The sequence below is a fragment of the Schistocerca cancellata genome, chromosome 11 (assembly GCF_023864275.1).
Source record: "Schistocerca cancellata isolate TAMUIC-IGC-003103 chromosome 11, iqSchCanc2.1, whole genome shotgun sequence".
Lineage (NCBI taxonomy): Eukaryota > Metazoa > Arthropoda > Insecta > Orthoptera > Acrididae > Schistocerca > Schistocerca cancellata.
This window is the reverse complement of record NC_064636.1, coordinates 126,301,466-126,327,642: the sequence shown is the minus strand read 5'-3', so window position 1 is coordinate 126,327,642 and position 26,177 is coordinate 126,301,466. Positions and strand designations below refer to the sequence as shown.

At 41.8% G+C, this 26,177-nt stretch overlaps 1 protein-coding gene across 1 annotated transcript in view; it reads right to left on the bottom strand.

The window, feature by feature from the left end:
- Positions 1-474: 474 nt before the first annotated feature.
- LOC126108328 (uncharacterized) overlaps positions 475-26,177 on the bottom strand; it is a 59,044-nt gene continuing 33,341 nt past the window's right edge. The window contains exons 3-4 of the mRNA XM_049913545.1: positions 17,002-17,151; positions 475-1,061 (exon numbers count right to left, since the gene is read on the bottom strand). Coding sequence (XP_049769502.1) covers positions 575-1,061; positions 17,002-17,151 — 637 coding nt within the window. The 3' untranslated portion in view covers positions 475-574. The remainder of the gene's footprint in view (positions 1,062-17,001; positions 17,152-26,177) is intronic.

Sequence of the window (26,177 nt, the reverse complement as noted above, 5' to 3'; positions counted from 1 at the left end):
GATCCGAGAAGGAGGTTTCCTAGGCCGCCGGTATTCGACGGCTTGACAGTATACAACAAAATTCAGTCTGGAATCGGAACTAATGTGTCGTAAGTACTGGTAATAATACCAATTTTTAACTGCAGTCACAAGTTGCTCGACTGTCAGCACATTAGGTACAGAAGTAAATTCAGTGAAAGATCTCAAATAAAGATGTATTTTAAGTACAGAGCTTATGTGTCAATCTAGATACAAGGAAATTCATAAGAGTCTTATATAAGTTCCACATAGCATCCAAACATGCGTCTAAAAAGTATTTTTCAGTAACAAAATATTGTACAAAACTGGTGTTCATTATTAATAGAGAATTATTCAGTTTGTTTTGAATTTTCAGCAAAAGGAGAGTCCCTCTTTGAACTTATGGTAGTCCATAAACACTCTTGGTGTTATAGTACTTGCGTCGTTGTATGTACTATGTAAATTAGGGTGCAAACCAAGACTGGAGGATAAACTTTTCTGTATTCTTTATTTTATAAGTAACAAAGATCCCATAGAAGGCTTTTTTTATTTTACTCCAGAGTCGTTTGCACTATATTTAGCTTGATCCTAGGATATCTATGAGACACTGGTGGTTGTTCCGCTCGGCTAGGTCCAGCGGCGTGTCCCCATCGTAATTCCTGACTTCCCTGTCGGCCCCTGCCTCCAGTAGCGCAGTCGCCGCGTCTGCTTGTCCACGCCGTGCCGCATCGTGCAGTGGTGTGTTCCCAGTGTGATCCCTGGCGTTGCAGTCGGCAGAGGATGCTGCCAGCAGCCGCACCACAGCCGCATTGTCATTCCATGCAGCCTGATGCAGAGGCGTGTTCTGCCAGCGGTCCCTGGCGTTGACATCAGCTCCATCCTCCAGCAGACGCCTCACCACCTCCACGTATCCCCTGGCTGCTGCCCAGTGCAGTGAGTTCTGCTGGTTCTCGTCCTTCGCCTCCACGTCCGCCCCCACTATCAGCAACGTTCGCACCTTCCTCACTGACCCCTCCTTAGCTGCCGCAATCAGCAACTTGGCCTTCTCTTCTCCAGAAAGATCCCTGCAACAAAAGGAGAATACTTACAGCTCCAAACACACACGCCCGAGGAGGAAACACTATGGCAGAAGCAGAACTGTGATGAGTCCCTAAAAGTCAAGAAAGTTACCGCAATGCAATGGTGTCCAAAATTAAAGCCTCTAACTGCGATTTCCCATCCTGTGTCCAATTCACGATGTAATCACGCAAACTGTCAACAGATGTCTGCACAACCGTGTTCTACACGGAAGTTGGCATTCCAGTCAACGGACAACCACGCTCACGACGAAGTCAGTGCAGCTAGCAATTGGGTAATGGTTGCTGGGTACTCCCACATCCGCAGTCGCTGTAGACACAGTCACAGATGGTGCAGTATGGTACAGAAAAGACGCAATCCAGGCTCTCCGCAGTGGAGGGCCATAGGAAGAATGGGAGGAGGACAGTCAGAACCGGGTGTGGCCCAATGGGTTAATGGGAATCGCACTGTTGTTCATCAGATGTGGCGACTGTTTGTAGAGATGGAAACTGTATCTCGAAGACGAGGGCAGACCACGTGTGATACGAAAAAGGGAGGACCATTATATGGTTAAAAGGGCATCACGGTATTGCTTTACTACTGCACAGCAACTGGCACCTCACCTTGCAGGATGCACTGGTGTTGTATCTAGGCAAACGTTATACAGAAGATCTCACCAGAGTTCCACTTATTGTCAGGGGCCCGTTGTTTATGAACCTCTGACACTTCACAGAAAGAAATGTGTTGAGTGAAGTCGTCAACATCCCACCGAATGGCCGAACAGTGTGCCAATGTTATCTTCACACGTGAGTCCCGAAATGGTCTGGAGCGTGTTTCTCGACGGATTTTCACATGGAGGGTACGTGGAACAGGATTTCGTGACCCAAATATCGTGCAAAAGAGACTGATATCAGGGAGGTTCTTTAATGGAGTGCTCAGCAATTACGTGGACTACTTGAACACCTCTTCATGACATTGTATGGGTGAATTGGCAAGGCTTAACTCCTGTAAGGTATAGTGACGAGATCTTGGAACCTCATATGCCGTCGTTGCCAGGTGCTGCGGCCTACACTTCGTATTGATGGACGATAAAGGTACGCCTCATAGAGATCAGCTGATTGAAGGTTTCTTGGAAATTGAAGATATTGCACACCTGGGATGGTATGCTCGACCTCCCAATTTGAATCCCATAGAGCATGTCGCGGATACACACCTCTACCAGAAAACTTTAGTGAGTTAGTTTTTACTCTGCACGGCAGAGTATACGAGGGGACGTAGAAAATCATACATTCAAGGCTACAGCGAAGAGACAAAAGAGAAATACGAAACGTATTGTGGTCTCTATGACGCCAACCCATTCTCGCCACGGACAATGGAGAAGAAGTCATAATAACAATGATTGAAAATAGAAGTGGTAACACACTCTAGAAAGCATTAACATAACTCACAGTAGTCGGAAAGTGTGGAGACTGCTCAAAAATTTGATGGTATACCTACAGGTACACCAGGCTTTGTTGGCAGTACAGCAAACCAAAGCCTTCCAGTAGCTGAAAAACGGTAAAGCGAAACACAGTCTGAAGAAAGGGCATGTGAGTAGACTAGATGCAAAAGTGCAAAAAACAACAAAAAGCCCTCAATTCACTTCTGTGCTCAAATCAGTTCTATTTAACACAAGGTATTTTGTTGACTTCCAAAGTAACAAGAGCAGATGGTGACTACAAAAAGATGGGCTTCTCCAGGGCAGTGTTCTTGCCCCCAGGTTATTCAATATTTATACAAATGACCAGCCTATTAGTCCCTGGTCAAGATCTTTTATTTATGCTGATGATAGGGCAATAGCAGCTCAGGCATAAAACTACAAGAATATTGAGGAAATACTAGCTGACAACCTGGAAAATCTCAACTATTACAAAGAAAACCAGTTGAAACCCAATCTAAGTAGGACCCAAACTTGCCTATTCCATCTTAACAACAGAGAGACGAAGCAAGAACTGAATGTTTGGTGGAATGACACAAAATTAAAACACTGTCCTCTCTCAGTGTACTTGGGAGTTACTCTTGATAGGACACTGTCATTCAAGAGGCACATTGAGAAGAGCAAGGCAGAAATCCAATCACAGAATAACTTACTTGGCAAGCTAACACCATCAAAATGTCGAGCTAATCCAAACGTTATACGCACCACCGCAATGGCACTCTGTTACTCTGCTGCTGAGTTTGCAAATCCTGTTTGGGAGCAATGATGCCACACAAACAAGCAGGACAACTGTCCTGAACCAGATGTGTAGACATATTACTGGATGTCTTAAGACAACAAGAGTAGAACACCTACATTCCTTGTCAGGAATTGCTCTGCCAAATGTCCGACGTTCAATACAGAGCAGAACTGAACGAACAAAACAGGTTCAAAATCAACGTCATCCACACCATGGGTACCAAATGTTACCTAAATGCCTTACGTCAAGAAGTAGTTTTCTCCACTCAACCCAACCACTCACAGGTTCACCAAAAACTTCTAGAAAAAGATTGTGGCAGGAACAACAAGAATATGCACACGATTCTGAGGAAGTGCTGCCATCAGGTGCGGAACTTGAGTGGGAGAGATGGAAAACCGTGAACAGGCTACGTTCAGGAATGGACAGATGTAACAGAAATCTGCACAAGTGGGGAATTAGTGAAAGTGCTTTGTGTCCGTGTGGGAGCATCCAGACGATTTCCGTTAGTAAACCACCCAAGAGCGTGCACGGCCCAAGACCTGATGGCGTGCACCGAAGTAGCGAGGGCATATGTGGACTTCTGGAAGAATGACATGTGAAACAAAGACTGTATAAAATTTTATTATACTGTATATAGGTTTCCATGAATTTTATTTTATAAATTAGCATTGCAATATTGTACATTTTATAGAGGACAACTTATTGTATAATGTGTGGATTTATTGTAAATTGTTTATAGTATGCATACGAAATATATGTAGTAGTGAGATGGGTTGCATCACTCAAGCATCCACCAACAATTCCATAAGACTTGCGAGTAGCTCTGCAGGAGAAATGGTATTATTGCCTCCACAAGAGATTGATGACATCATTCACAGCTTGCCTTGTCGATGTCAGGGTTGTATGAGCCAGAGGTGGTCACAGCCTATGCTGAGCACATTATCCAGTTGTCGTATTGTGTGTGCAAATCTGTTAACTTGGAAAAAACGAAGAACATTTTTTTCTATCTTTATGCATATTGTAGTTGTTTATGTTCTTTGTTCTTAACATTTTTCCTACTTCACTATCACCTGTTTGTACTTTTTTATGGCAAAATAAACGCAACATCGCAAAATTTCCGTTTGTTGCTTTAATTTTGGACACAAGTGTACATCGAATTTCATGCGCTTTTCGTACCATTCAAATATCTAGGTAATCTGGATCTTGGCATCGTGAACACACTAAAGACCTGACAGCATTTATATACACTGTTGAGGTTCTTACGGTGTTCAGTCCAGAGACGGCTCTGATGCAACTCTCCATGCTACTCTACTGTGTGCAAATTTCTCGTCTCCAAGTAACCACTGCAAACTACATCCTTCTGAATCTGTTCTGTGAATTCATTTATTGGTCTCTGACTACGATTTTTAGCCTCCACACTGCAATCAAGTACTATATTTGTTATCCATTGATTCCTCAGAACATGTCCTAGCAACCGATCCCTGCTTCAAGTTGTGTCATAAATTCCTCTTCTCCCCAATTCTGTTCGGTACTTTCTCATCAGTTATATTATCTACCCACCTAATCCTCTGCAGTGTTCTGTACTACCACATTTCGAAAGCTTCTATTCCCTTCTTGTCTAGACTATTTATCGTCTAAGTTTCACTTCCATTCATGGCTACACTGCATACAAACACTTTCAGAAACGACCTCCTGACACTTAAATCTGTACTCGCCGTTACCAAATTTCTCTTCTTCAGAAACTCTTTTCTTGTGATTGCCATTCTACAGTTTATATCATCTCTGTTTCGTACATCATCGGTTATTTTGCTGCCCAAATAGCAAAATTCATTTACTACTTTAAGCATTTCATTTCCTAATGTAATTCCGTCAGCATGAACTAATTTAACTTGGCTCTATTCCATTATCCTCGTTTTGCTTTTGTTGATGTTCATCTTATATCCTTCTTGCAAGACACTGTCCATTTTGTTCAACTGCTCTTCTAGGTCCTTTTCTGTCTCTGACAAAATTACAATGTCATCAGACAACGTAAATCTTTTTATTTCTTTTAATTCCTACTGCAAATATTTCTTTTGTTTCCTTTACCGCTTGCTCAATGTACGGATTGAATAACATTGGGGACAAGCTACACAATCGGATCAAAACTATCTAGACACCTTTATATAATGTGTGGCTGACCAACAAATGTAATGAAAGGACGATCCGCCAGTATAAAAGGAGGCAGAGACGCATGTGTTGTCAGCAGAGAACCAGAAATAGCAGAATGGGTTCATCAGGGAGGTTCAGTAATTTCGAATGTGCACTAGACACTGGATGGCACCTGAGTAACAAATGTACCAGTAATATTTCGACCATGGATGAGTGGAAACGAATGGTCCGGACATGTGAATCACCGATGGAAGGTTCTGTTTTTGGTTAATGACTGTTACCTGCCATTTTGTGTAATGCCAGAAGTGAAGGAGTGAGGAGATGGCGGTACATTATGGGGATATATCCATGGTTATGTTGTTATTCCCCTATTGAGCTTAACACTAAATTCGAAAGCATGTAAATCACGTTTTACAGCTCTATGTAATGCATACAATACAGTAACATTGTTTGTATTAGCAAGACATTGCTCCTTGTAATAAATCATTATCTGTTACGCGAGAGTTTGTGGACAACATTCGATGACTGTACTATTCTGCCCTGAATTCCGAGCTGAATCCAATGTAACTGCTTTGGGATGAGTTAGAAGCTGACTTCGCTGCAGATTAAAGAGTCCATCGTTGAGGACTAATGGGTTCTCATTTCTCCACTGAAGTTCAGACGCATTACTGAAAGTTTCCTCAGCAGAGTCAAAGCCTTCATAGAGATGAAACTTTGACACATCCCTTATTAATGTTCACTAATGGGTGTCCAGATACTGTCGATGTAACTGAATGTCTACTGAGAAACGGGCCATGTTATATGCATGTGACAGCAACACCTACATTTTGATGTTTCAAACTGTGTGTTGCAGCCTCGGGAATAATATGTAAAACTTTCTTTGTGAACTAAAGGCAATTAAGTACCAATATATTCTATTAATCTGTCAAATGAGATTATTTTAACCAGTAGTTTTCTAATTGGTTTGATGTGGCCTGACACGAATTCCTCTCTTGCACCAACCTTCATCTCAAATAGCACTTACACACTACATCCTCAATTAACTCCTCGACGTATTCCAATCTGTCTTTCTCTTCAGTCTTTACACTCTACATCTCCTTCGTCTTGTCAGTATTTCCCCATGTCACTGATTCTGCAGAGTACCTCCCTCATTCCATATCCAACAAGTCCACCTAATTTTCAACACTTTTCTCTAGCACCACATCTCAGACGCTCGTAGTCTCCTTAGTCACGGTGTTTTGCCATTGTCTACGATTCAGTATGATACAAAGTAGTTCTCCAAACATAGATTCTCATAAATTTCTTCCTCAAATTATGACCTATGTTTCATAGCAGTAGAGTTATGTTGGCTAGTTGTACCAATTTTGCCTTTGCTAGTATCCTTTTTATGTCCTTCTTGTTATGTATATCATGGGTTATTTTGCTTACAGATTTCCTTAATATTGTCTACTTCATGACCACCAATTTAAATGTAAAAAATTCTGATATATGTTGCTTCTCATTAGAAATTATTTCCGTGGTTCATTCTCAATTAATATTCCTTACTCATCAGACTCTCCATTCAATTCAACAGATCCAATAATTCTTCACTTTCTCTGAGGAAAGCAATGTCCTCAACAAAATTTTCGTTGGCATGCTTTCACCGTGAATTTGAATCCCATCCTTGAATCTTTATTACATTTCCATCATTGCTTCTTCGATGAATAGATTGAATAGTAGGGGCAAAAGACTGCACCCTGTCTTACACACTTGTAATCTGAGGACTTTTTCTTTATTTTCGAGTCTTATTCATCAATCTTGGTTCTTGTACATGTTGTAACCCACCTGTCTTTCCCTGTAACTTACTTATATTTATGTAAGACTTTCGAAGCTCCTGCAGAATTTTATATTGTCGAACGCTTTTTCTAGGTAAAAAACTTTTGACTGTATTTTGACTTTTCGTCACACTTGCTCCCATTATCAAGTACAACTTTCGAACTGCCTCTTGGGCGCCTTTACCTCTCCTAAAGCCAAACTGACCGTCATCTGACACTTTTTCAAATTTCTGTTCCATTCTTATTTACATCTTTCTCATCAGCAGCTCGGATGTATGAGTTCCAAAGGTGATTGTGTTGTTGTTTTCACAGTTATCTGCCCTTGCTACCTTTGTAAATATGTGGATGATATTTTTTCTGAAAGTGTGACAGTACATTGCCAGTCTCATAGATTCTACACTCGAACTTGGATAGTCGTTGGGGTGCCACTTTCCCCTATGAACTCAGTAGTCATGATGAAATTTTATGTATCCTTTTAGCTTTATTTGTTATAAAATAGACCAGAGTTCTTTTAAATATTGCCTCTAATAGTACATCTTCTATATCTTCCATGCCAACACAGATTGCTTCCTCTACCATGTCATCAGAAAAGTTCCTCCTTCATAGAGGCTGTCAATGTAATCTTTCCATTTATTTGCTCTCTCTTCTGGCGTTGGGAATGGAATTTCCATGGTAATTATTGTTTTCACTTTTCTATATTCTGTGTCAGTCCTTCCTACGACTGTTTGTTTACAGTTTTGTCTTATGTTTTCTACAGTTATTTAGCCTAGGCTACATAGAACATCGTACATATGTCATTCTTAAATGATTCACATCGAGGTGACAAGTTGTGCAAAAGTGATGTGCACATACACAAGATATAAAAGGGCAGTGCATTGGCGGAGCTATCATATGTAATCAGGTGATTCATGTGAAAAGTTTCCAACACACAGCGAGAATTAACACTTTTCACACCGATCTGTAGTTTGAGCTAGAAGCATGAGACATTACATTTCGGAAATCGTTAAGGAATTCAATATTCCAAGATCCACAGTGACAAGAGTGTGCCGAGAATACAAATTTTGAGGCATTACCTTTCTCCACGGTCAGTGCTGTGGCTGACAGCCTTCACATAACGACCTAAAGCAGTGGCGCCTGCATAAGTGGGTCAGTGCTAAGACAGAAGCAACACTGCGTGAAACAACCGCAGAAATCAATGCAGAATGTACTATCGACGTATCTGTTCGGAAGTGCGGCGAAATTTTGCGTCAATGGGCTGCGGCAAAAGATGACCAGTGCAAGTGCATTTACTAACAGTATGTTATCACCTGCAAAAGGGCTCTGAGCACTATGCAACTTAACTTCTGAGGTGATCAGTCGCCTAGAACTCAGAACTAATTAAACCTAACTAACCTAAGGACATCACACACATACATGCCCGAGGCAGGATTCGAACCTGCGACTGTAGCGGTCGCTCGGTTCCAGACAGTAGCGCCTAGAACCGCACGGCCACTCCGGCCGGCTGTCACCTGCAGCTCCTGGTCTCATAACCATATTGGTTGAATCCTAGGCGACTGGAAAATGGTGGCCTGGTCAGATAAATCTCGGATTGAGTTAGTGAGAGCTGATGGTAGTGTTCGAGTGTGGTATTGACCGCAAGAAGCTACAGACCCGAATTGCCAACAAGGCGCTGTGCAAAATGGTGTTGGCTCGATAACGGCGTGGGTTTTGTTTACACGGAATGGGCAGGGTCCTCTGGTCCAACTGAGCGTATCATTGAATGCAGACAGTTACCTTTAGCTACTTGGAGACCATTTTCAGCCACTTGTGGACTTCATGTTCTCAAATAACGATACCATGTCAGTGGGCCAGAACTGTTCATGAGTCGTTTGGCGAACATTGTGGACTACTCGAATAAATGATTTGACCACCCAGATCGCGCAACATGAATCCCATGGAACATTTATGGGACATAATCGAGAGGTCAGTTCGTGCACAAAATCCTGCACCAACAACACTTTAGCAGTTGTGGGTGGCTATAGGTGCAGTATGGCATATTATTTGTACAGGGGACTTCCAACAACTTCTTGGGTCCCCACCACCTCGCGTTCTTGCTCTAGGTTGGGCACAAGGAGGTCTGACATGATATCAGCAGGTATCCCACGACTCTGGCCACCTCAGTGAATGTAGCTGTCTTCCTGTCTTTCGCTGAACACTTTTATACTTTCTTCTTTCATCGATCAGTTGTATTTTTTTGTTTGTTTGTTACCTAAAGTATCTTTGAAGTTGGCTTCCCTTTATCTGTGTTCGTCTGTCCACCGTCTGTGATTTTACGTTCTAGAGATGTCCTATCCTCTTGAACTGAACAGTCCACTGTCATATTCCTTACCGCAATATTCATATCGTTGGTAAACTTTAAGTTTCATTTCTCAGTACTGCAGTATGCTACATCCTTCTACACTGATTCTTCTGGTCGACTCTCTTAAACCTCACTCTACTCTTCATAATTACTAAATCTATGTCTACATCTGGGTACACCTTACATTCCAATATCTGATTTCGGAATCTCTGTCTCACTATGATGTAATCCAGCTGGAATCTTCCAGTGTCTCTGGGTCTTTTCCAAGCTTATTTTTTCCTCACATGATTGATGAACAGAGTATTTGTTATTACCATCTCAATTTCAATGCAGAAATCAATTAGACTTTCACCCCTCTCATTCCTATGCTAAGCCCTTATACCCCATGACCCTATCTTATTTTCTTTCCCCTGCAACTGCATTTCAATTGCATACTTCCTCTCTTTTCTCATTTTGCTTGTGTCGTTATCATGTGTACCTGAACTATCGTTGTTGGCGTTCGTTTGATTTCGAATCTGGTGAGAGAAACTCTGCCATAGAGCTGTTCGCAGTAGCCCACTCTCTCTCGTACTTCCTATACATAATGAATCCTACTCCAATTACAGCATTTTCTGATGCTGTTGATTTTACCCCAATGTGTCTTATGACAAATCCTTAGCCTTCTTCTGTTTCACTTCAATGACCCCCACTGTATCTAGACTGGAGCATTTGCACTTCCGTTTTTAGACTCCCTATCTTTCTAATTACGATCAAACTTCTGAATTCAAAGCTCCAACTCGTAGAAGGTTAGCCCTTCCTAAATTATCCCGTCTCTTTTCCATTGTCACTTCGACCTTGGTAGTCCACTCCCAGTGATCCAAAAGGATAACATGTCCGGAATCTTTTCTCAGTGCAGATTGCATCAAGACAGTTTCCCTGTTAACGAAGTATGTCCTATGGATACACGTTATGTGGTTTTAATTTATTCGATTCTATTGCCTTCTGCATCCTCGCGTCATTGATCATTACTGACTCTTTTCCATTTTAAGGGCAGTTTCCCACCCCAAGGGAAAGGGAGTGCCATGAAGGTCTGTCGTCCCTCCACCGTATTTGACAAGGACTTTGTCAGGAAAATGGCGACTTCTTATGCTGGACGTCTTTGCTGACACTGCTGTTAATTTTTGTTCAGAGGTTAAGTAGTGCCTGTGCTAGAACCTGGGACACAGAAAATTTTGACCACTAGTCAATGGCGCGCTCCTAAGCCATTGGTATATAAAAGCAGACACTGTCCCAACGTTTATAAGAGTAACGTATAAAAATGTGAAGTATGTCGTTCAAGAACTTTTTGAGATTTTGGTAACATTGTTAACAACGTCTTTTACTTTCGAAATAGTACAGCACCAAGAAGAAGCAGTGCGACATAAACGAAAGTTGGTAGGTGTGTTTCTAAATCTGGAATATGATGTATTTTCAAATTTCAATGCAGTTGCTCAAGAGTGGCGATAGTAGCACCACTACGAGGAAGCCAATCAGGCTTGCTTTAAAAACAGGCTGTAACGGGCTTGAGCGTTAGTTACCTTTGAGTTTTGACGCAGTGAGTTGATGTAGGGTAAAAATGCCTTTGAGACGACAAAGACGCTGTTAATAACATCTCATAGAGACTAAGCGAAGTCTGTACTAGGGCTACGAGATTCTGGTTGTTCCATTCGTGATGTAGAAATATTTCCCAGTAATGTACCCACTATACATGCCTGTTGGCAGCGGTGATTAGAAGAATATCCGGTCGCAAGAAGACTGGGTTCCAGACTTCCACGTGGCACTACTGAGAGGGAAGACCATCCTGTCCTGCGTATTACTCTGGCGCATTGTAATACATCTCCAGCAGCGGTTTGAGCAGCAGTTGTCACCAAGTAACACAATGAACTCTTACAAATCGGTTACTTTAAAGACAGCTCCGAACCAGATGCCCTGTAGCATGCGTTTCACTGATCCCAAACCACCAGCCTCGGTGCCAGTAATGGCCATGTCTTGATTAGGCCAGTTGGGGGCCTACAACCAGCCTTTCTGCGCGTTAACACACTGGTCCTACACCTGGAGTTATGGTGTGTGGTGCGATTTCGTATGACAGCAGGAACATTCTCATGGTTATCCCACAAACCTTGTCTGTTTCAATCTGGTGATTCGACCCGTTCTGCTGCCATTAACGAACAGGATTCCAGGGGTAGATTTCAACAGGAAAACGCTCGCTCACTTACCGCTCTTGTAACCCAACATGCTCTACAGAGTGTTGACAAGGCTCTTGGCATTATCAATGATGAAGTCTGTTTCCAGTCGAGCAGAAATGGGACATCTTCATACAGTAACTCCAGCATCATTCACCAACAGCATTAACCGTCCCTGTACTGACCAACCAGATGAATCAGGCATCGAACTCCATTTTAAATACTGATATCTGATACTTGAGCAACACAATCCATACATGTTTGCATGCCTGCATTCGACCTTTTGGCAGTGCTCCAGCATTTCACGTGTCCAGTGGCTTATCTCGCACTTACATTAACTTGCGATCCTGCAGTGTTAATCAGTTAAATATGTTACCCTGGCAAATCTATTCCCGACGTTACACTGTTCCATATTAACAGATTTTTGGTTTTGTGATTCTTTTAAATCCGTGTATTTATGACTGTAAACTATTTTTGTTTAAAGCTGTTCTCGCTTTTAGTCTTCCAAAGCCTATATTGATGTAGGACCTCTTACTAGTCACCACAGCCGTCTGATGCCGAAGAAAAAAGGAAGCGTTGGCTCTCTTTCGCCCTGTACATTGTTATTCACATTACTACCATGCTCTCAAGGCTGGTTTTCTTAACTCACTCTCAACAAACTTTTCACTCCATTATCGAGTATTGTCTTAATATGTTTCATTTCCTGCTCTTAATAGTTTATTTACTCATGCTGATGTTTCTCTGTCGATTTTTAGCAAGCTTTCTCCTCTTTTTGTATTAATCTCTTTATGCAGAAATATTTTTCCCTTTCAATGTCTTGTCTTTTATTCAACAACAATAATTTATTTTCTAATTTTTTTCAGCTCCTTTTCTACTGAGATTCTGCTAATTTTATATCTAGTACGTGTAACATAATTTACAGACTTTGCCTGAGATCATATACATTAATTATTTTTGATTATGCTGCATCATCTTACATTGATGAGTTTCTGGTTTATCTACAAAGTATTCTTCGTTGTGCTCTCCATCTTTAGTCTTTCCTGTTACACTTACTTCTCGTTGGTTGTCTTCTTATGTTAAATGGCTGATGCTATTTGTATACGACAAATTGGGTGAATACCTATCACGCTCTCTATCTTATAAAATTTCAGCGTACATTCTTTGTAGCTTTCTATATTATCAGATCCATTTATGAAGTTTTGTTGACTGCCTGTGTGCATAAATCTTTTAGACTGGGAAAAGTATTCTGAGAAGTATTTGCTCAATTTGTGGACCGCTAGAGTAAATGATTTGGCCACCTGGATCGCCAGACATCGTACATCTGTGGCTGACCATAATAGGTAATTAAAGCCCAAAATCCTTGAATCACTGGGAGAGAATAAGTTTTCTTAAGTCCACTGAAACATTACTGATCCCATTGTCATTGTTAAAATACCTGGTAGGGTTCCTTGTTTTCTCTTGAATAGGTACAGACTCCTATATTGCCCAATAACTTGTTGGATTCTGCTCTGATTAATTGTAAAGGCACATTGAATACTCTGAATTGCCACTTTTGGGCCTGTTGAATTCAGGCATCAACTGAACTATGTCTTGCAACAATATCAGTTCACTATCAGATAGGGTTACTATTTCACAAAGCGACAGTAAAACATCGGTGACTACCACTATAGATCAATGATTTCAAAGACGAAAAGTGAGGTGATGACGAATTTACGCTTAAACTGGTCTGCGATGAATAAAAAGAAAAACTTCTGTCACTTCGCCTGTAAAACTCCCTGAGCTACAAAAGGTTTTACAGCTGTCGATATACGGCTACTGTGTCCATCTCCACTCAACCATGCCCACACAATAGGATTGACCTGATTTTTATTGATCCAAAATGGCAACCTTTATCACTAGGAGACCGACAGGTCCGACTTCCACTTTCGTAGAAGCCCATGTTGCCACGAATGATTTCCAAAAACTGCCAATTGACGTTGTCACATACGTCTCTAGTAGTAGGATAAGCCACGGATCTCAGCTCATTTAACTCCCCCAGCTACGGTGTTACAACACACCCTGTGAGAGAATTTCTCATTATGCCGTTTGGAGAATAATCGTGGAAATTAAAGTGAAGGGTTCTTCCCTACATGGGTAATTCATGAGATAGGAAACCATGTACGTCTAAGTCTACGAGATTACTCTGCTATTCACAATAAAGCGCCTGGCGGAGGGTTCAATGAACCACCATCAAGCTGTGACTCTACCGTTCCGCTCTTAAACGGCGCGCGGGAACAATGAATACTTAAATTTTTCTGTGCAAGACCTCTTATTTTATCGTGATGATCATTTCTCCCCATTTAGATGGGTGCCAACAGAATGTTTTCGCAATCGGAGGAAGGAAACTGGTAGTTGAATTTAATGATAAGATCCCGTAGCAATGAAAAACGCGTTTGTTTTAATGATTGTCAATCCATTTCACGTATCATGTCCGTGGCACTATCTCTACTACTTTGCGGTAATAAAAAATGAGCTGCGCTTCTTTAAACCTTTTCGATGTCATCCGTCAGTCCCACCTGATACGGATCCCATACCGCACAGCAGTACTCCAAAATAGGATGGACAAGAGTGGTGTAAGCAGCCTCTTTAGCAGACTTGTTCCACCTTTTAAGTGTTCTCCCAATGATTCGTAGTCTTTCGTTTGCTCTACCCACAACAATATCTACGTGATCGGTCCAGTGTAGGTCATTTGTAATTGTAATCCCTAAGTATTTAATTGAATTTACAGCCTTCAGGTTCGTGACACTTATCGCGTAATCGAAATTTTGTGGATTTCTTTTAGTGCTCGCGTGAATAACTTCATACTTTTCTTTGTTCAGGTTCAATTGCCACTAATATAGACCAGGAACGATAGAGGGCCTGTAAAAATTCCTTGGGGAACGCCGGATATTAAATCTGTTTTACTCGATGTCTTTCTGACAGTAAATCAGGAATCCAGTCGCGCAACTGAGGCAATATTCAATAGACACGCAGTTTAGCTAAGAGACGCTTTTGAGGAAATGTGTCGAAAGGCTTCTGTAAATCTAAAAATATGGAATCATTTTGACATCCCCTGTCGATAGCACTCATGACTTCACAAGTATATTGACCTAGTTATGTTCCACACGAACGATATTTTTTAAGCCCTTGATGAAAATGTGTCAATAAATCGTTTTCTTCGAGGTAATTCATAATGTTCAGACACAGCATATGTTCCAAAACCCTACTGTAAATCGACGTCAGTGATATGAAGCAGTAATTCAGCGGATTACTCGTATTTCCCTTTTTGGGTATTGGTGTGACAAGAACAATTTTCCAGTCTTTAGGTGCGAATCTTTCTGTGACCGAGTTGATGTATGTAATTGCTAAATATGGAACTTTTGTGACAGCATATTCTGATAGGAATCTGACAGATATACAATCTGGATAGGAGGCCCTGCCTTTATTAAGTGATTTAAGCTACTTTGCTACACAGACGATATCTGCTTCTATGTGTCTCACATTGAAGTTATTCTTGATAGGAATTCAGGAATATTTATTTATTCTTATTTGGTCAAGACGTTTCGGAAAACTATGTATAATAACTCTGCTTTAGTGGCACTGTCTCCAGTGACTTCAGCATTGTTATCACACAGTGAAGGTTATTGACTGCTCCTTTCCACTAGTGTGCTTAATGTATTACCAGAATATCTTATGGCTTTCTGAGAGATTATTAGGCAGAGATTTCGCTGAAAACTGAAATTGCTCCCAACACACCAGCAAAGTCGTTATTTTTGGGGAAATACACTCCTGGAAATGGAAAAAAGAACACATTGACACCGGTGTGTCAGACCCACCATACTTGCTCCGGACACTGCGAGAGGGCTGTACAAGCAATGATCACACGCACGGCACAGCGGACACACCAGGAACCGCGGTGTTGGCCGTCGAATGGCGCTAGCTGCGCAGCATTTGTGCACCGCCACCGTCAGTGTCAGCCAGTTTGCCGTGGCATACGGAGCTCCATCGCAGTCTTTAACACTGGTAGCATGCCGCGACAGCGTGGACGTGAACCGTATGTGTAGTTGACGGACTTTGAGCGAGGGCGTATAGTGGGCATGCAGGAGGCCGGGTGGACGTACCGCCGAATTGATCAACACGTGGGGCGTGAGGTCTCCACAGTACATCGATGTTGTCGCCAGTTGTCGGCGGAAGGTGCACGTGCCCGTCGACCTGGGACCGGACCGCAGCGACGCACGGATGCACGCCAAGACCGTAGGATCCTACGCAGTGCCGTAGGGGACCGCACCGCCACTTCCCAGCAAATTAGGGACACTGTTGCTCCTGGGGTATCGGCGAGGACCATTCGCAACCGTCTCCATGAAGCTGGGCTACGGTCCCGCACACCGTTAGGCCGTCTTCCGCTCACGCCCCAAAATCGTGCAGCCCGCCTCCAGTGGTGTCGCGACAGGCGTGAATGGAGGGACGAATGGAGACTTGCTGTTCCAACAGGACAATGCACGTCCGCATGTATCCCGTGCCACCCAACGTGCTCTAGAAGGTGTAAGTCAACTACCCTGGCCAGCAAGATCTCCGGATCTGTCCCCCATTGAGCATGTTTGGGACTGGATGAAGCGTCGTCTCACGCGGTCTGCACGTCCAGCACGAACGCTGGTCCAACTGAGGCGCCAGGTGGAAATGGCATGGCAAGCCGGTCCACAGGACTACATCCAGCATCTCTACGATCGTCTCCATGGGAGAATAGCAGCCTGCATTGCTGCGAAAGGTGGATATACACTGTACTAGTGCCGACATTGTGCATGCTCTGTTGCCTGTGTCTCTGTGCCTGTGGTTCTGTCAGTGTGATCATGTGATGTATCTGACCCCAGGAATGTGTCAATAAAGTTTCCCCTTCCTGGGACAATGAATTCACGGTGTTCTTATTTCAATTTCCAGGAGTGTATTTAGTGTTATCTTACACAAGTCAGCTGTGTTAGGAACTGAAAACGAGTCATGCAACAAACCTGTAGAAGGGTGTATAGATCCCCTTATATCCTTTCCTCGTCGAACGTCACAATTAATGAAAGGAAAAACTTTATACTGGACCTACAATTTCTGCTTCGTCAAAAACGTAAAATAGCGACATTCGATTTCTTGACTTTATCACTTGGCTAACTGCCCAACATGTCGCACTTTGATTGTGGGCAGTCTACACGTAAAGTGACTGAACTCACCGCAGGCGAGAGACGGCGGCGTCATCAGGCTGTGGAGTGGCCTGGGGAGAGGTGGGGGGCGCAGCTGTGGCTGGGCTCCGGCCGTCGTCGCTGTGGCCACTGTGCGGCTGCGGGGAGGGGCCGGTCCTGCTCTCTCCAGCGCCTGGCGTGCTGCACAGAAGGAACACTGCTTCCAAAAGGGATTTCACATCGAGTCCAGTGGTAAGATTACCACAGACTGTACAGCTGAGGTACTGTCCACACACAGATAATAGAACACACATTGCCAACGACAGTAGTGGCCCACGTAAGACGAATGACAGCATTCAGGTAATCATACATCTTCCTTCTCCTCATTTTCTCATACCTGTAGCCTAGAATATTACACAATATCTGGTACAAAATAAATATAAGATGTGTACAAAGCTCAACAAATATGCTTACAACACCCATTGGTCAACATAACTTCAATAGACAACAGCATAAATCACAAAGAAATTTGAATGACAGTAACCCTTAAATGCACTTAATGTGGTACTACCGGCATGAGATGGTGTTTGTAGCTCGTATGTTAAGGGGGTTGGACGTCAAACGGACCGACTTGGAGCAGAAGAGGCACCACAAGATACTAAATTCTACTGTCTATATTTTTACAAATAAATTCATAGAATTTTTGTCAGCATGACCAGGATTTACAATCATAGCAGTGGAAGTTCAAAAACATAACGAAATAAATTTTTTTTACATGTGAAATTTTATAATCTTTTCACTTACTATTGGCTGCATTTTTTTCTATAGGTACACTTTTCTTCATAATTAAGAGAGATTCTTCGATGAATTTTGCACAGCATACAATCCATACATAAAGGTGTATGAAATTCTAGAATTTATTTAATTTTCAAGAAAATGAATGACCTGTTACATTTTAAACTTCATGTTTAGAAAAAACTCAAATTTTATAGTTAATTATCTCAAACTTTACCACAGTTTTTAATCGAGATGGAAAATTCTAAAGTTTTACATTAAGGAGTTTGTGTTTAATAAGGATACCAAGTTGGAAAAGGAATGGCATATTTATTTTGGGTGTTACATGTATCTGAGAACAAAAATTTGTGTTTTGCAGAAAATGGATAGTAAAGTTTCTGGCTGCATTTGGCATCTTTTAGAACTGTCCAGCACCACAAATAGGTTTTTTTCCATTTTGTAAATCAGTTTTCATCTTTTCCACATTCCTATGATTCACTCTTTCCGAATTTATCACTTCCAAAAATGATTTATGTGCTTTCACTACACGCTCTGTGTTTATTGCCTATAAAGCTTTGATGCAGTTCACTTTGCCCTTGATTCCCATTTTCTCTAAAATTCACATCCGGCTATACACACTATCATTAAAACATGTAACTGCATCATAAACACCAACAGTAAGTACATCTCTTCCACACAAAAATTGGTTTTTGGCAATCTTTTCCATGCACATTCATTAAAGCTTTCATTGGGGTTTGGGTGCCGCCATCAAGAAATTTCTTCTATGTCAATTGTCCCTTATTACACGTATGACCATCTCTGGCGCTAATATAAACATTCGAATTCAACACAGCGAAATACACGTATGTATGACAGCAGACGTCTGTGGTAAGGGGTGTAGCGCTTAATCTTGGTACGCGCAGGACCAAATAGCGTGCCTTATAATCACTGAAATATATATGTTTTATACATCAAACTTTTCAGAAAGATGTACTCTACAGAACAGACATATTTTCGAAAAGTCGATTTTTTTTAATTTTTGACTTCCTACCCGCTTAGGAGACAGGAATCCGACTATAGGGGGAAGAAATTGGAGACAGGTATCTAAAAATCTCTTTGGGTTCTCTCGTCGCTGTTGTCTGTCGGAATGATGCGAAAATAAACCCAGAACACGAAGAAATGGGATATAAATCAAGAAGGAGATGAATTATGCCAGTGATATGATGTTGTGCAAGGTTGTTAGTTTGTGGGATGTCGCTTCCGAACATTATTGATGGCCCCAAAACAACACAGGGACCGCAACGCTCTCGTGACGCGACAGCACATGGGGAATGGCTCCAGTTCCGCCCTGGGGCCACGACGACGACAGCCTTCGTCAACTGCCCCAGGCAACGCAGCGCCCCCTGGGTGAACGGCAGACAGCCCGGCGGCTGCATCGGGGGTCACCACTGGGTGAGGCGGATGCTGCGCCGAAAACTGGGGTCGACCTCAATGTCTGTGTACAGCGAGAGAAACTCGACTGCGCCGAACTGCTCCTTTGCCAAGCAGACTACCGTCACAAGGGACGTAATTTCAGTCTCGCCGCTCGCTACTCGCTATCAAAGACAACTGAGGCGTAAAGTATTTATGGTATAATGAAAAAGTTGATCTATGAATACTAGAAGTAGACATATAACATGTAGGGATTAATTCTTATCACTTTACGGTTCCATCAAGTCGTTAGACTTCCACGAGCCTTAGACAGAGTGCTCGTGTGCCGAGTAATAGCTGCTCTGCGAGTTTATTCTGTATGTTGGTATTTTAATGCCTCACAAGGAGGTGACAAAATAGCCAAATACTATGTCTACAAGGCATAATGTCGTTGATAAATGTTGTATAATATGAAACGAATGAGCTACGATAGAAGACAGTTACCGAATTTTCAGATGTTTAAGTGAATATCGCCCACTCATGGGAAATAGAAAGAAACGCTTGTTGCTTACTTTCATGTTCCTTGCATAAAATTGCACGATAGATCGTCATGTGGTCGAATGAGTCATTTTAGATGCAAATTGCCAGTTAATTTATACGTCTATTTGTACTCTAAACATCACCATACAATTACTATTCTTTTTCCCCAAAATGGTAACAAGGAACACAGATTGAGTTATCAGTTCCCACCCATACCTTTTTACACATTACAAACATAGAAAGTCTTCCACAGAGTGGAAGGAGTTCTCAAGCAGAAACTATTTCAATTTATTTCCAAATTTTACCATTTTTTATATCACAGGGTAAGTGGTCAAAAGTTTTTGTTCAAGCCTTAATGGCAACCTAAAGAAAACCTTAATGTTCAGTAAGGAATGTAATTTTTTCTTCTATTATTGTAATCATGAACCTCATGGTTCCTTTTGCACTGTAGTAGATTGTTTACAACAAGCTTCATGAGGGAATAAATATACTGTGAAGCGGTAGTCACTAGGCCCAACTCCTTAATCAGATGGCTACAAGACGATCGCGCGTGAGCGCCACATATTATTGTTACAACTCGTTTTTGGGCAATGAAGACCTTCTTCTTAAAGATGAATTACCCCAGAACATTATTCCATATGATATTGCTGAATGAAAAGAAGCAAAATATGTCAAGTTACTGATTTATCTCTTTTCAAAATCTGCTATGATTCTAAGTGCAAATGTAGCGAAACTAAGTTTTTGTACGAGTTCCCAAATTTCTATTTTTCCAATTAAAATTCTCATCAATATGGACACCTAAGAATTTTAAAAGTTTTCACCTTATGTATTACTTCACCACCATGTGTTACACTTATCACTGAAGCAGTACCCCCAGAGGTGCAGAACTGTATATAATGTGTCTTTGTGAAATTCAGGGTAAGACAATTTGCAGAAAACCAAACAATGATTCTTTTGAGAATTTTGTTTACCATTTCTTCCAGTTTTGTATTAATACTGAGAGTGATAACAATACTGTTGTCATCTGCAAAAAGAACTAATTCTGCTTGCTGTACATTAGATGGTAGATTATTAACATATATGAGAAACAGTAGTAGACCTAAGATTGGGCCTTGGGAAACCCCATATGTGATTTCCACTCTGTCATAATTATGTCCCTGAATTCTGTTGGTTGAGTTACTACTACATACAGCTTTTTGCAACCTTTTGGTTACATGTGATAAGATGTATTGGTTGACTACACCATCAACCCTACAAAATTTATCTAGCAGTATATTATTATTTTCACCATCAAATGCCTTGGATAGGTCACAGAAAACACCCACCGGTGCTGTTTTGTTATATAATGCTTGTACTATCTGGTGTGTGAACATTTAAATGGCATTATCAGTAGAGCACCCCTTCTGAAAGGCAAACTGTGATTTGGTGACAATATTATTGTTGCCAAGGTGTGATAATCTTCTACAATATATCACCTTCTCAAAAATGTAGGTAAATGATAGAAGCAGTGAAACAGGTCGGTAGTGGCTGATGTCTCTCTTATCTGTGAAATAAAAGGTGCCACATTCAAATTCAAAACTGAACACTATTCAGTCTGTGAATCCAAAGAAGAGTGAAGAGACCGATTAAAACAAGTGTACTGTTACAAGTAACAGTTTCAGAATTAATAATGCGATGCGTGACAGATAAAATGAAGCATACCGAAAAAGCAGTGAGATGTCATTCTGGCTTCTTACACAAACACGCCATCAGCTGCAGTGCAACTGATTAGGGTTTCAAATCTCCATGATAGGTAGACTGGACACCACAGCACGTTTATATAATGCCCATGAACAGTGTCAGATGTTGTGTGATACTTGTGAACGATACAGAGACACTTTCTATGCATGCGTTATCTGCAACTGACATAATTTGGAATCTGCTCCACTCTTGATCTCCAGTTGCGTGGCTGGTCTAATTGTGCAGCAATAAGATTTTGGGGCATTTAGGTGTTACAATGTAGCAGTGTTGAGTTGCACATGACCACGAGGGCAGGCATTATCGTTGTCAGGGTTACAGTCTATCACGTCTGGTCAAGACAAGGGAAGAATGCCATATTTCATACTGGGCTCACAGTGACCCCTTTACAACTATGCCTACCATCTGAGACCAAATAATGGTTTTTTATCAGCAATGTGTTATCCTGAACTTTGGTTCAGAGATTCATTTATTATTTTATTTATTTATTTATGTCATTTTCTCAATACCCTCTCGGGTGGAACAGCGATCATTGCAATTTATAAATAACAGACTTATTAGCCAGAACATTATGATCACCTGCCTATCATCGATTAAACGTGTACTGGCAATAGCAGAGTCACTTCACGAGGAATGACTGCTAGTCAGACGCATGCACAGTCGATGTAGGATCAGCAAATGTGCTGTCCATCTGTAGATGGGGAAGGTAAGCTGTACGTCTCAGTTTGAAGGAGGGAATTTTGTGATGACTTGAACGCTCATCATGAGCATTTCGGAATGCGCGATTTGTTGAGTGTTCGAGGAGCGCTGTGGTGAGTGCCTTCGACATGTGGCGAAACCAAGGTGAAACTATGTCCAGACGTCATGGGGTTGGGTGGCCAGCCTTCATTACATTCTCGAATGTTGTAGGCCGGGCAGACTGGTAGACTGCGACAGATGGTGCAGGCTACAAGTGTGTGTGAACACACAGTGCCCTCAAGACTCCGAACAGTGTGCCTCTGCAGCTGACAACCTATACATTTGCCAATGTCAACACCATGACATTAGCAACTATGGCTGAAATGGGCACTTTAGCATCTCCTGGGCACCTATGCTGTGGGACAGAGAGAACCTGGCGCTGGTTCCACTGTGCTCTGGGGAAATTCACCTTGACATTCTAAGGTCCAGTAGAGATTGTTCAAGGCACCATGATGGCCAACAAGTAATATACACTTGTTTCAGACCACATACTCCTCTTCATGAGGATCATGTTTCACGATGGCAGTGGCGTTTTTCAACAAGGTAATGCACCATATCACAACGAATGGAAGTGATGGAGTATTTCAAGGAACAGAGTGGCGAGTTTCAATTAATGTGCTTGTCCCACAACTCACCAGATGGGAATGTGAACGAACACATCTGGGATGTGCCTCGACGTGGCGTAAGAGCTCATTCCTCCGGTGAGGAATTATTGGGAATTAGGTGCCTTGTGTGGGCAGTGTGGCGCCAATTCCCTTCCAGACCATGATGCGTCACTGCTGCTATCCATCGCAAAGGTGGACATATCAGGTATTACATAGGTGATTATAATTTTCTGGCTGATGAGTGTTTTCATTCAGTCTAGTGGTTACTGGTTTTGGTACACAGTACCACCTCAGGACATCCTCTGCCATGCTCTCGGGAAACTACTAGGTACCTCAAATATGTCAAGCTTGTTTTTCTCTTATTTCTTTCTTATTTTGAACATTATAATGTGGTATGTCTAAAATATAAGATTTTCACTGTCCTTATCTCTGTCTACTAGTATGCTCCAACATTTAAATGGATATCGATGTGGTGCTCTACATAGTGGCATTCGTTATTTCAAATCATCTTGCCTAATTTTACTATTTCATTTTACATATTGCTATTAACACTACAATGAGAACTGATACTGTAATTGCACTAATAAACAATATAACTCTTACAACTATTGAAAGCCTCTATTAATACTACATCACCATGAATTTTCTCTAGAAGCTACAACTACTACTGTTACTACTATGTTATTACTGGCATTTGTTATTAATATTAACACTAATACAAATACTTATACTGCTGTTACAAAAGATAACATTATATTTATTGACTCAGAGAGAAAGGTTACTAGCTTACTGCCTTGTATAGCTTTGCTCTTTCCATGTACAGTAGTCTAAGGTGGACCCACATACACACACAATTTATTAGAAGGTGGGGTCAAATAAAAGCAGCCAGAGATTAGAGTTCATTAGTACAAAGCAATACAACAGAGAAAAGTAAATGCAGCACTAAGATGACTATATCAGCTGTTGAAAATGACCACCATTCATCTCTTGATGCTTTTGGGCCCTGGTCGGTTGGTTACTGAAGGTGGATCGAAGGGTGGATGCTTGAACTGCTGCAGTCTCATCTGGAGTGTTCTGGTGCTGTTCTTGATGACTGTGAGGGTTGTTGTGATTGACTCTGCTCTTGAGGGCTCTCGTGCAGTGTAATAACACACTGACAGATCAGGTGACAAGGGTGGCCAGGTAGGGCCCCAACCAGGCTGACCTCTGCTAACAACTGTGAATCGTGAAATTGTGTATCTGTGATCAAAGGTTTGGCTTTCTGTTTGACCAGTTGCTCCATCTTCTTGGAAGCAACTGAACACCTTTCCCTCCTCCATTAATGCTGATACAAATAGCTCCAAAATGTTGGCAATGTGATGGGCCAAAGTCAGCAGCTGACTGAAGAAGGTGAAACCAGTAATGCTGCGTGCAGACATTGCACACCAAAATCCAACCTTATGATCGTGCAAAAGTGTTTCGTGGAAATTCTGCTGACTCTCCGCTACCCAAGACCTGTGATTCTGTTAGTTGACGTAACAACTCAGCTGAAATTAGTCTCCATCAGACATAAAGAAAAAATCCATGTCCAAGCCATTCATTGTAATCTCAGTGAATGGACATTCACAAATGTGGAGGTGCTTAGGAGCATCTGCTGGTTTTAATGCATGACCAACAGACATGCGATAGGGATATACAGGGTGGTCCATTGATAGTGATCAGACCAAATATCTCACGAAATAATCATCAAACACTACAAAGAGAGATACTCGTCTAGCTTGAACGAGGGAAACCAGATGGCGCTATGGTCGGCCCGTTAGATGGCGCTGCCATAGGTCAAACGGATATCAACTGCGTATTTTTAAATAGTAAATAGTAATGTTAGTGTAGTACGTAAAGAAATATCAATGTTTTAGGTGGACCACTTTTTTCGTTTTGTGATAGATGGCTGTGTAATAGTCACAAACGTACAAGTACGTGGTATCACGTAAAATTCCGCCAGTGCGGACGGTATTTGCTTCATCATGCAGTACCCATGGACCGTTTACGAATTGCGGAAATGGTCGATATCTTGTTGATATACGGCTATTGTGATCAAAATGCCAAATGGTCGTGTGCTATGAATGCTGCTCGGTATCCTGGACGAAATTATCAAAGTGTCTGGAACGTTCGCCGGATAGTTAGCCTACATTATTTAAGGAAAGTGTTCAGCCACATGTGAAACGTCAACCACGACCTGCAACAAATGATGATGCCCAAGTAGGTGTTTTAGCTGCTGTAGCGGCTAATCCGCAAATCAGTAGCAGACCAATTGCGCGAGACTCGGGAATCTCTAAAACGTCGGTGTTGAGAATGCTACATCAATATCGATTGCACCCATTCCATATATCTGTCCACCAGGAATTGCATGGCGACGGCTGTGAACGTCTTGTACAGTTCTGCCACTGGGCACAAGACAAATTACGTGATGATACTACAAGATATTTCACTGCATTACAGAATGGCGATGTACTTTCAACATTATGGATGTCTGGCAAATAGCTCGTGTACGTTTGAAGCGGTATTGAATAGCATACTTCATGACAGGTGGATTGATCGTCGAAGCACTATCCCATGGCCCGCACGTTCACCGGATGTGACGCCCCGGATTTCTTTCTGTGGGGAAAGTTGATGGATATTTGCTATCTTGATCCACCGACAACGCCTAACAACATGCGTCAGCGCATTGTCAATGCATGTGCAAACATTTCGGAAGGCGAACTACTCGCTGTTGAGAGGAATGTCGTTACACGTATTGTCAAATGCATTGGGGTTGACGGACATCATTTTGAGGATTTATTGCATTAATGTGGTATTTACAGGTAATCATGCTGTAACAGCATGCGTTTTCAGAAATGATAAGTTCACAAAGGTACATGTATCGCATTGGAGCAACTGCAATAAAATGTTTAAACATACTTACGTTCTGTATTTTAATTAAAAAAAACTACCTGTTGCGAACTCTTCAGCTAAAATTGTGAGCCATATGTCTGTGACCATTACAGCGCTATCTATCACAAAGTGAAAAAAGTGGCCTAACTAAAGCGTTCATATTGCTTTACGTACTACTGGAATATGTAATAAAAAATGGGGTTCCTATTTAAAAAACACGCAGTTGATATCCGTTTGACCTATGGCAGAGCCATCTAGCGGACCAACCATAGCGCCATCTGGTTTCCCCCTTCAAGCTAGACAAGTTTTTTCATTTGACGTTTATTTCGTGAGATATTTGGCCCAGTTAATCAATGGACAACCATGAATATGCAGGTCTGCGTAATCAGTGTGACATCCTGGTCTCTTGTGAAAGGTGTTGGATTGATTTGGTAGGTCTCTGAAACATTTTCTGGCGCACTGCAGCCATGTTTTGTGTTGCGCAGGGGAGTTTAGGCATTTTTTTTTACTGGT